At 28.0% G+C, this 12370-nt stretch overlaps 1 protein-coding gene across 1 annotated transcript; it reads left to right on the top strand.

The window, feature by feature from the left end:
• Positions 1–9196: 9196 nt before the first annotated feature.
• Positions 9197–10464, top strand: LOC107872267 (ethylene-responsive transcription factor 1B). The gene has a single exon (XM_016719027.2). The coding sequence runs from the start codon at positions 9409–9411 to the stop codon at positions 10435–10437; it is 1029 nt and encodes a 342-aa protein (XP_016574513.1). The 5' UTR covers positions 9197–9408; the 3' UTR covers positions 10438–10464.
• The last annotated feature ends 1906 nt before the right edge of the window (positions 10465–12370 follow it).

Raw genomic sequence — 12370 nt, 5'->3', positions numbered from 1 at the left:
GGGAGAACCTTGCTGCTACTTGCTATATCCCCGCGTCCTTGCACAGCTCGACTTGTTCTTTGAGACTTTAGGATATTTAAAAATGGGCTTATATATCATGGGCTGAATCACCAATTATCTAGAATGAGTTGGGCCAACATTTAAAGTGTTGGACCTCCAAACTAGACTTTAGGATATTCAAAAATGGGCTTATGGGCCAACATTTAAAGTGTTGGACCTCCAAACTAACATAAGTAGAAGTCAACGACATCAACATGTATATTTGAGTGATTATCCTCAGACCGAGGAGCGTCCACATGAGTTCGTTGAAGTGTTTACACAGGACTGTGATCCTGTTTTATATTCTGTCGAGAGTTCAGATTGTTTCCACAACCTAAGTAGAATGAAAAGAAGGAATTGAAAAAAGAAAAGGGGAACAATTTTATATTGAAACTTCTGTATTTTAACAAAAGATAATATGTTTCAAATATATATATATTTGTCAAATATATAGTATGTAGCAGTTTTTACAAGATTCTATTATTTTAAAAAGAATAGAATAGAATAGTCTTCTAGCTCAATTTTGTAGTGAAATATGTACTTGAATTTATATTATTCTACATTTTAGTGATATAAAACTAGTAATTATTTATGCAAGAAGTTCATGGGCCAAATTATGGATAAGGCTTTTAGAATTGGATTAATAATTATGTGTCAATTTTGACTTGGAAAGTTTGATTTTCAAAGCTTTTACTTGATTGGGTCCAACACATTTTTCTTAATCTTACATAAGGACAAGTTTTTTTTTTTTTTTTTTTTTTTGATAAATCGGGGTTTATCGAAAGCAATATCTTTACTTCTCCAAGATAGAGACAAGATTTATGTACGCACTGCATGGCCTCTCTAGATCCCATTTGTAAGATTATACTGGGGAGGCCATCGATTGAAACGTAATTTAGAAATAGTTAGTTTAAATAGAAAAATAAAATCTAGTGAAAAATATTTCTAGTTAAATGTGAAAGCCTCAACACAGTTACTTTAATATGTTGGAGTTTTGACCAACATGAGTTGTGGTGCAGTTGATGGGCTGCTCCACCCTTAACCAGAGGTCGAGGGTTCGACCCTGGGTATGAAAAAAACTCTGTTGGGAGTACTGCCACCTTAATGGGCCCTGCAACGCGCGATATAAATTAGTCGAGACTTCAATATGGATACTGAACATCGGATGGAAAAAAAAATTGGAGTTTTCATATTTAGACATTGTTTTTGAACTCCTACACATTGTATTAGACTTTCACTTATAAAAGTTTGAAACTTCATCACACTATGTTGAAGTGTCACATTTAAAAGTACCAAATTTCATCAAACTTATTTGAGTTTCACATTTAGAAGCCTTCAACTCTATTATCACAATATGTTAGAATTTCACATATCCACTGAAATTCCACAAGTAATGTTCAGAAAGGTTAGACTATACGCAAACCTTATCACTACCTTATAGAGGTGATCAGACTGTTTTCGAAAGATTCTCAACTCAAAATCTCAAATATAGAAATTTCAAGTATAAAGAAGAAGAAATAGTGAAGAAATATATCAACTAACACAGAAGATAGTGTAAGTCTATAAAAAAAAAAAAATACAAATAATGCAATAAGCGAAACGCGAGAAAAGATATATTATGATGGATAAATTGGACAAACAAAAGAGTACTTAATAAAAAGAATTACCGACCTTTTTATTTTTGAGCTAAGTGCTTGCGTATCTAATTTTGGACTAAACAAATCAATTTATAATCTAATTGATAATGATGTCTTTAACTTTTATTAGACTCATTATGTATGAAGTTTATGGAAGGAATGAACTATGAGGGTTCATCGTACAAATTTGTTTCCATCAGGGGTGGGCATTCGGTTTGTTTGGTTTGATTGTTGAATATTGGTTCAGTTTTTTAATTTTCGAATTGACGAAAATGACAATCATAACCAAATCAAAATTATTTCAATTTGGTTCGATTTTTACAAATTCGGTTCGATTATTTCAGATTTTTATTTCAATTTTAAAGATTGAAATAGTGAGCATTTAAAATTGATGATTTTTCTAGAAAAATATTTTTTTTCAAGCCTATTTTTTATTTTCAAATATAATTAATTCAACACGCATGAAATAACCATAAATATCGACCTCGTTGAGTCATCCTTGTTGGTGTGACGGCGGTGGCCGCACTCGGCAACGACTGCCGACTACAGTGAAGAACTGAGCAAACGACTGCCGACAGTCGTTGGCGATGTTAAAATTTCAAATGAACTGACGAACTGAGGATGGTTGAGCGCCGTTGCAGCCTTCACGTTAATGTTAGGGTCTAAAGCAAAGCAGTATATTAGGATTTAGGGTTACTAAATGATTTATAATTTATATATTTATATGTTATATTAGATTATATTATATTTGATTATATTATATAAGGAATTCATTCTAACAAATTACGATCTATCGAGTGAGGGATATAGAAGCTAAGGCAGGCAATCAGTACACGAATCCCTTCTCTAGAAGGAGTGAACCCGACCACTTCGCGCTAACATGGCTGGTGCCTTACCGAACGGCATCACGAGCCACTCGAACGCTCCATACCTTCTTACACACGTGGTCTTAGGCTCATCTCCTTCGGCTATGCGCACTTAGTAATATCCTTTGTGCAAATCTACCTTCGTGAAGAACTTGGCCATAAGTGGAACCTGCACTATGAGCAAACTGTGCGAAAAAACGCTTCTTTTTTGTCGATATATTTACATATATAATAAAATATATAGTTATAAAAATTATAATATATAATTTATATAATTTTGATTATTGGTTTATCTGATTTTTCTTTTTGAAAATCCAAAAACCAAATGATTTAACCAAATTTCTAAAATTTGAAATCGAAACCAATCCGAAAAATCAAAATTAAATTTTGGTTCAGTTTTTCAGTTTTTCAGTTTTTACAGTTTAAACCAAAATATGTCTAGTCCTAGTTTCCACGTATCGAACTCGTAACTTCCTGGTCACAGAACAACAATTTTATTTGTTACGTTAATACCTCCTTCTAGACTAATCACTAATTTAATTCATTTTTAAAAGTCAACAAATTAGTGACTTCACATAAAGTTAATATAATTACACAAGTAAAAATAATTACTAGAAGAATTATTACACGTTGATTATTTCAAGTGCACCAAACTAATCTCACCTATATTGATTTTTCTCAACATTGTAGATTATAGTAATAATGATGTTACTTTATTAATTCTAATTTTGAATAATTGATGTGTTAAAAGTGGATTAAGATTTAAACCAATTAAAAACTTACTCGTATGGTTGTATTTGTTATAGGATGTACACATCAAAGTGCCAAATCATATCAACTCATTATAATTAAAGTGATTTAATGATGGAAAAATAATTAATTATAGTGAAGGATCAAAATTGCTCAAAGATAGAAATTAGGAAAAATACTCAGAATCTTTGATCGAATTTGTAGTTGAGCATACTAAACTTCGCGGGGGTCCTATTACTCATCTAGACTTCTTTTTTCGTATTTTAATGACATGTATCTGTCACTTGGACAAGTGCGTGTAATTCACGCGCATAAGGCTCGTGAGAGTATTAAAAAAGTTTAAAACCTTCTTTTTTTTTTGTCAAATAACCCCTCAATTTTCTGATTTTGTTTTGCATTCTTTCTCTTCTTTCTTTCTTCTTTTCAATGGTGCTCCAATGATGCTTCTTTCTTTTATCTTCAACACACCCAATTCATTTCCATCAATTTGACCCAATTTTAAATTGAAAAAGAAAAATTATCGCAAAATTAAAAAACTAATCAGCTTTTACGTTATCGAGAAAAAATCAAATCTTTATCAAATCTGGAGAGAATTAATTCCACCATTGCCGCTGGCATTTGGGCATAATTAAGAAACTTTGAAAAAGTGTTCCACTCGATTTGAATACAATTATTGAAGAAAGTTTTCTATTTGAATTTGAAATTTGAAAAAAATAAATTGTATGAACTAAATAAAAGTCAAATTTCAAGAATTAGAAATCATTTTTTTGGTGAAAAAATAATGAAAATTGATGAAAAGAATAAGAATGGAGAAGAAAGTAAATAAAATTTATTTAAAAAAAAAACACGTGTAAAAACGAGATTGGCGCGTGTATTACACCGTCAGCCGTCAAAACAAGGTACAATATTTCGGGGAGAATTAAATCCACTTTTAAAAAGTTTACATGGACAATAAGACCCCCACAAAATTCAGTATGCTCAATTGCAAATCCGATCAAAATTCAGATATTTTTTTGAGTATTTTTCGAGAAATTATTTTAAACTTACCCTCTATAATAAAGGATCATATTTGTCATTAACTTTATCTATTTCAAAACACGTCATGTATTTATTATATTTTTTGTTAAATATTTGATGCGACTAATCATAGTCTTTCTCTTTACTAATAGGAAATGATAATCCTAGTATAAAAGTAGGAGAAAAATTAAAATTTAATTAGCAACTATTAGCTTCTAGATTTAGTCATAGTCAAAAAAAAAATTAAAATTAAAACATACATCTTAAGAGCTAGGCAATTCGTCTACGTCCTCTTTATTCCACGTGATTTGAAATATGGGATCATAATTTATTTTATTTTATGATCGCGATGTTTGTATTAACTTTCGCATATGTAAATTAACTTTATGAAATATCTGTCATCTTCTATCTTATTTTATAATTGTGGTGTTAGGATTAGCTTTCGCATATCTAAATTAAATTATGAAATATCTGTCATCTCCTATCATATTTTATACTCGTGATGTTAGGGTTCACTTTCGCCTAAATTAAATTTACGAGTTATCTGTCATCTCCCATCTTATTTTATAATCGTGTTGTTAGGGTTAGCTTTCTCATACCTAGATTAAATTTACGGGGTACCTATCACCTTTCACCAGCAACAAATATTAGATAATTCTGTCTATCAAAATCGACTCGGGAGCGAAGCCACTTTTCATCCATGGGGTTCGAATAAATCCTTTTTTGATGGAAAATTATACGGAGTACTATCTTTATATTATTTTTATATGGTTAATTTTTTTTAGGTATATATTTTAGATGTTGAACTCCTTTTGGTAGTTCGTATGTTTATTTTCGAATCCCTTAATGAAAATTCTGACTCCAACACTGTTCAGTGACCGCTAAGCTAAATCCTTGGATGCAAATATCGAATCATGATTGATACTATGATTTACATAATGTTTTTTTGACATTCGATATTCGATATTTGTAGTTAAGATTTGATTAAATTCGTGTCACACAGTCGAGAATAAAACACTTTCTAATAAAAGCGATTTGATACCCAACCTCAAAAGTCGAAATTTCTAATAAAACACTTGAGTTTATTCTTTATTTTGATTGACTAGGCATATGAAAATGAGAGATATGAAAATGAGCTTGACAATTCCTTTACGTCCTCGTTATTCCACATAATTTGAAATATTGTGCGTTTTAACTAAATTCACGAGATAATTGTCATCTTCTATCATCAATAAATATAATTCTATCAATCAAAGTAAGATAAATAAGGTGAATCACTTAGTATTTTTTTGTCTGTACTTGGATTTAAACTTGAGGACATGAGACCTCAGATTCTCGATTCACCTCATCGACCACTTGGTTGCACCCTTGAATGCAGATATCGGATCATAATTGATACTATAATTTTTCTAATATTTTTTTTTCATTCGGTATTTGTATTTAAGATTCAATTAAATTTGAATCACACAATTGAGAATAAAAATTTTTTCTGACAAAAGTCAAGACAAATGAGAAGAATCACTCACTATTTTTTTTTTGTCTCTATTCGGGTTTAAAACAGAGAACCTGAGACATCAGATTCTCAACTCACCTCATTGACAGGGGCGGAGTCACCTTTCATCAAGGGGTTCATTTGAACTTTTTTCGACGAAAAATTATATTATCGTTATACTATTTCTATATGGTTAAAAATACTTTTTATATATATGTAGTAGATGTTGAATCCTTTCGGTTAGTTCGTATATTTACTTCTAAACTTCTTTAATGAAAATTCTGACTTCAACCGTGCTCATCATTGACCACTAGGCTACAGCGTTGAATGCGAATATTGGATCATAACTGATATTATAATTTTTCTAATGTTTTTTGTCATTCGATATTTACATTTAAGATTCGATTAAATTTGAATCACATACGATTAAATTTGAATCACATACTCAAGAATAATTTTTTTTTTTTTTTTAATAAAAGTGATATCATATTCAAATTCAAACTCGAGATCTCTGATCGAGAAATTATTGATTAGACATATGAAAATGAGATATATGCATTAACGATGGAGAACAACTAATATGTCAAGTCATTACAAATGTTTCACTTACCACGTAATAAATTACAATTGGACCAAAAAACACCCTAACTTTATCAAACAAAAAGTGAATTCAAAATTTAAATTTTATAATTTTCAGTTTTAGGAGAGCAATATAAGTTGTGTTAATAATTGAGTTTTGAAATTAATTTTACATATAATCGTAAATTTCTCAATATAAATATAAAGTTAGGAATAAAATTTAGGAAAAATAACATAAACATACACCTTAATCTATCATATTATACAAACGTCCACTCTTACAAAATAATTACAAAAATTTTAACTAATTATGTATCTTTGTTTGATGTATCGGAAGCTAATTATATATCTCGATGAATCCAAAATCACAAAAAAAAAATATTAAAAGCTAATTATGTATCTTTACAAAAGAAAAAATATATTATGTATCTCGACTGACACAAAATCAAAAAAAAAAATATCAAGAGCTAATTATGTATCTGTACAAAGAAAAGTTATATCTTTATTGAATATTTTTAGAGTTAATTATATATTTCGACAGACTAAAAATTGAGATTTTCAGCGTGAAATGTCTATTTTTGTACCTATTATATGTAGCTTATTTTTTTTTCCTTTTGGGTGCAAGGTGGCAATACCTAATTAATTTACTTGTATAATATAAAATATATATCGTGAGCTAATTATGTATCTATACAAAGAAAAAGTTATGTTTTTATTGATTTTTTTTAAAAATTAATTATATATTTTGACAGACCAAAAATTAAATTTTTCAGCATAAAATGTCTATTTTTGTACCTATTATATGTAGCTTTTTTTTTTCTTTTCTTTTGGGTGCAAGGTGGCAAGATCTAATTAATTCACTTGTATAACATCAAATATATTCAGGAGCTAATTATGTATCTGTACAAAGAAAAAAGTTATGTCTTTGTTGAATATTTTGGAGTTAATTATATATTTCGACAGACTAAAAATTAAGATTTTTAACGTAAAATGTCTATTTTTGTACCTATTATATGTAGCTTTTTTTTTTCTTTTGGGTGCAAGGTGGCAATATTTAATTAATTCACTTGTATAACATAAAATATACATTAGGATCTAATTATGTATGTGTATAAAAAAAAAGTTGTCTTTGTTGAATATTTTGGAGTTAATTATATATTTCGATAGACTAGAAATTGAGATTTTCATCGTGAAATGTCTATTTTTTTACCTATTATATGTAGCTTTTTTTTTCTTTTGGGTGCAAGGTGGCAATATCTAATTAATTTACTTGTATAACATAAAATATATATCAGAAGCTAATTATGTATCTGTACAGAGAAAAATTATGTCTTTGTTGAATATTTTGGAGTTAATTATATATTTCGACAGATCAAAAATTGAGATTTTCACCTTGTAATGCCTATTTTTGTACCTATTATATGTAGTTTTTTTTTTTCCTTTTGGGTTCAAGATGGCAATATCTAATTAATTTACTTTTATAACATGCACTCTCGATTTGCTTCAAATATCATGAATAGAATGAAAGAGACCCATTTGTTTTGGCATATCTTTTCACAAAAGAAACAAAATGCATATAAATAATAAAGAATAAAAATTTATTTACACTCGATATTTTTATTAAAATATATTAATTAATTATATTTTATTGGAAAATCGACACTTGATATTTTTATTAAAATATATTAATTAATTAGATTTTATTGGAAAATCGAACATCAAGTAAGAAATAAAAAAATTAAATTGATGTGAAAATATGTATTAATTAATTATAATTAGTGTTAAAAGTATAAGTGAAGACATGTTAATTAATTTGATATAAATATGGAATACTAATAAATTAATAAAGCATTCAATGTAGACATTTCACGAGACTTCCATATATAAGATGAACATTGAAATGTTGTCACTTAGACAATGTGTCGAATTAGTACAACCAATAATGTGTATTGCTTCTCCTAGGGTTTACACTAGGCCCCTACCCTATATTTAATTATATTAATGGTACTATAAGAATATTTATTACTTATTAATTAATTATAGGTGAATTTCTTGATAAATATAAATTAATAACTCTCTTTATTTTAATCTGATTGTGTGATTTTGATTTGACACATTAAAAAATTAAAAAATATTTTTGAATTTTGTAGCTTTAATAAAAAATATAATATATATATATATATATATCAAAATGTCTTTTAATTCTATGATCTTAAATATGTTAGATAGAAAATTAGGATTAAAGAATTGTCAACTAAGAAAAATTATATCTTTCTTGAAATGAATCAGAAAAAAAGGAAGACAAATAAATTAAAGCTCAAGAATTATGTGATAACAATTATAGCTAGTTAATGTACTATTACTAGTTAAAATTTGTTGATGATATAAAAGAATATTTATATTATTAGTGTGTAGAAGTTAAGAAGTTAAATCCTTGATTATTATGCTTTACAAATGGATGAATATGAAGAAGTTTCTTGTCCATTATTTTACTTGTTACCCCCTCCGTATTAAAAAGAATGGATTTTTTTTAATCTATTTCAAAAAGAATAACTCATTTTTTTTTTTATAATATTTTAATTTTAATTTTTTTCATGTGATATATTTAAGATAAAAGATTAAAAAATATTTTAATATATTTAATATTACTTTAATTTAAGATTATAAAATCTTTTTAAGTTTCTTAAATTTTTCGTATCAGGTTAAAATAAGTCACGGAGAATTTTTTTTTTTACGAAGAAGACTTGAGGTGTTTTGGATCAAGTCAAGTCAAGAGGGGAAGTAGGAAAAGTCTTTGAACAATATTGAAAGTGTCATGTCCACATATATATAATTGTCCATTAATAAATAGCTAGGTTAATCAATTAAGTTCTTACAACAATATGACAAATTCTTATGATATTCTTTCATATCCAATGTACCTTCTATATAAATCTTAGTTAACCAAGAGTTTTTGAGACTCTTTACAACCAAAAAAACAGCAAGAAAAATGTCATGAAAAATATTTATCAAACTCCTTATAATAAAAATGGAATTTCCATCCCCTCAAATTCAATACCCAAATTTTAGTTTCTTTCAAGATCAATTACCATTATCATGGAATGATCAACTTTTCTTAGATGAACATTTTAGTAATTATCCATGGGAAGTTGACTCTGTCGACCAGAGCGACAATCATCAGCTACCAAGAAGTTCTTCATTTTCCGACACTTATTCCTCGAAAGGATGTTATGAATGGAAAGTTGACTCTGTTGACCAGAGCGACGATCGTCAGCTACCAAGAAGTTCTTCATTCCCAGAGACCAATTCTTCAAAAGGATGTTATGCATGGAAAGTTGACTCTGTTGACCAGAGGTCTTCATTCTCAGACACTAATTCCTCGAAAGGATGTTATGCATGGAAAGTTGACTCTGTTGACCAGAGCGACGATCATCAGCTACCAAGAAGTTCTTCATTCTCAGACACTAATTCCTCGAAAGGAAACTATCCATTACAAACTATTGACTCTTCCAGCCAGGAGGACAATGATCATCAACTACTAAGAAGTTCGTCATTCTCAGACACTAATTCCTCAAAAGAAAGCAACAATCATGACATCGAAGAGGTCACATCATCACATGACAGCAACCCCACTAGGTCAAATGAAAAAAAGCACTACATTGGAGTTAGAAAAAGACCATGGGGAAAATATGCAGCAGAAATAAGAGACTCAACAAGAAATGGAATTCGAGTTTGGTTAGGTACATTTAACACTGGTGAAGAAGCTGCTTTAGCATATGATCAAGCTGCACTTACAATGAGAGGTCCATTAGCACTACTTAATTTTCCAATAAATAAAGTTAGAGAATCACTTGAAAATATTAACTATTTTTGTGAAGATGGAATTTCACCAGCCGCTGTTTTAAAAGCAACAAATAAAATGAGATGTGTTAAACATAGGAGAAATAGGAAAAAAGGAATAAAGGAAAATAATAATAATAATAATAATAATAATGTTTTGGTTTTGGAAGATTTGGGTGTTGAGTTGTTAGATGAACTTTTAATGAGTTCATCTTAAAATGATTCTTCTACTTATTTGTAAAAATTGCATCTTTTTATTTCTTTTTTTTTCATGCCTCTATGTGTATAATCGCTTGGTATTCGAAATTTATCGATAACGATAAAAATACTTTCTAACAGGGTTTTTCTTATGTTCCCCCACTACTGACATGCTTTACCGTTTCCATGTTTTTTTCCAAATTTCATTCGTTAATTATTCCTCATTTAAAATGTTCTAAGTTAAAATAATAAGTACCTTTTAAAAAAAAAAAATTAAATAAAATTGATAAAACTAAAATATTACCAAGAATTAATTAATTCTCATATATATATATATATATATATATATATATCAGTCTTGTCCGGTTTCCTCCTTTCCAGGTTGCAAAACAGTGACGTGTCCTTTTTTTCTTTGTTTTTAGCTCAATTAATATTTTCTCCGATTATTTTTACTTGTCATTAATTTTTTAATTAAATATTTATTTTTATCTATCGTTTTTGATTTATCAAGAGAAGATAATTTTTTTTTCTATTTTACCTTTTACTTTAATTTTTTTCTTCAAATTAATTTTAAGACATAATGTAAATAATAACATATTTACTAGGGATACAATGGTATAATAGCTATATATATTAATAGTTATACTTTATGTAGAAGTCGTTTGATAAAATAATTATTTCAATCGTATATTTTTAATAAGCATATTAAGTCCAAATATAACAAGAAAAAGTTAAGAGGGAGTTTTTGCTCATTTTTCTCCATTTTTTAGTTTAGTAGTTTGTCTAATTACCTTATAAAATGCTTATTATAAAATATTTTCAGTCAACCAACTAAAAAATCTGTTGTCTCCTAATTGCAATAGATTTTAGATTCCTTGCTACTTAAAATTTGTATGAAAATAAAATAATATTAGGGTAATATTTTTTGTTGTAGACTTTTGCCTAGTTGTATTTTGCATTGTAAAAGTTTCTTGTATAAGATATTTAATTGTATTTATTGATTCAATTAATTTAGATTTTATTGCCTTTAAGGTTCGTATCATTTGAAAAGAAATGGATCCCAAGATTGGACAACGCGTGAATAATTTAATATGAAGGTTGTACATCGAGAACAGGAAATGAGAGGATCCTGGCGCTCGAATATCATGTAATGATATGAATTTTGGGTCAAATTTGACATCGAAAGGTAAACCAAAAGAGGAGTATTGTCTAAAACGATACATATAAGATGATAATGCTTATATAACTCAAGACTCAAAGTCGATATTTTTTATTAAAGGTGAATAAATCTCGTTCATTCGCCCCATATCCTTTAATAATTTAATTTATTTATGTCATTCTCACGTTGGGGCCATGGTTTATTCATTTGTACTATTTATATTTATTTATTTTGTGTTTCTTCATTATCTAGTTTATAATCATTGTACTATTTTGACATTTCCATGGTAGGCCCACTTGTACGAATTAATAATCTTTAATTGACCTTAATTATTTATCATTATCATCAATATTAATGAATATCCTAATTTGATACCAAAATATTTTAAAAAGCAACTTAACCATGTTATATATCCAATTTTATTTTATAAGTACATGGATGATCTTGATCAAAAAGCAAAAAAAAATCAATTTTAATACAATAAGAATGAGTCTTTCAAAATAATTGAAGCCTTCATCATCTACATAAATTTTTTTTTGAAAAAGAATCTTCTTAGATAATGAAATATATATACTGGAATAATACGTAGAGTATCGTTCAAGAAAAAAATATTTATGATTTGTGGAGGAAAAATATAAAAATTAGCATCAATATTATTAAATATGCAATTTACAAATTACAATTAATTCCTCTACCACTCTTCCTAATAAAATTAAATTTTAAGTTTGGTGCACCGTCGGTGTATTATTTTTTTACACCATCAAGTAACTTTTATTTGCTGTAGCAGATCATT

Source organism: Capsicum annuum, chromosome 5 (assembly GCF_002878395.1).
Source record: "Capsicum annuum cultivar UCD-10X-F1 chromosome 5, UCD10Xv1.1, whole genome shotgun sequence".
Classification (NCBI taxonomy): domain Eukaryota; kingdom Viridiplantae; phylum Streptophyta; class Magnoliopsida; order Solanales; family Solanaceae; genus Capsicum; species Capsicum annuum.
This window is presented reverse-complemented; position numbering and strand designations above follow the sequence as displayed.

Bases quoted from the DNA above. Each gene is read 5' to 3' on its own strand.
- LOC107872267 (XM_016719027.2), top strand. From the start codon at position 9,409: ATGGAATTTCCATCCCCTCAAATTCAATACCCAAATTTTAGTTTCTTT.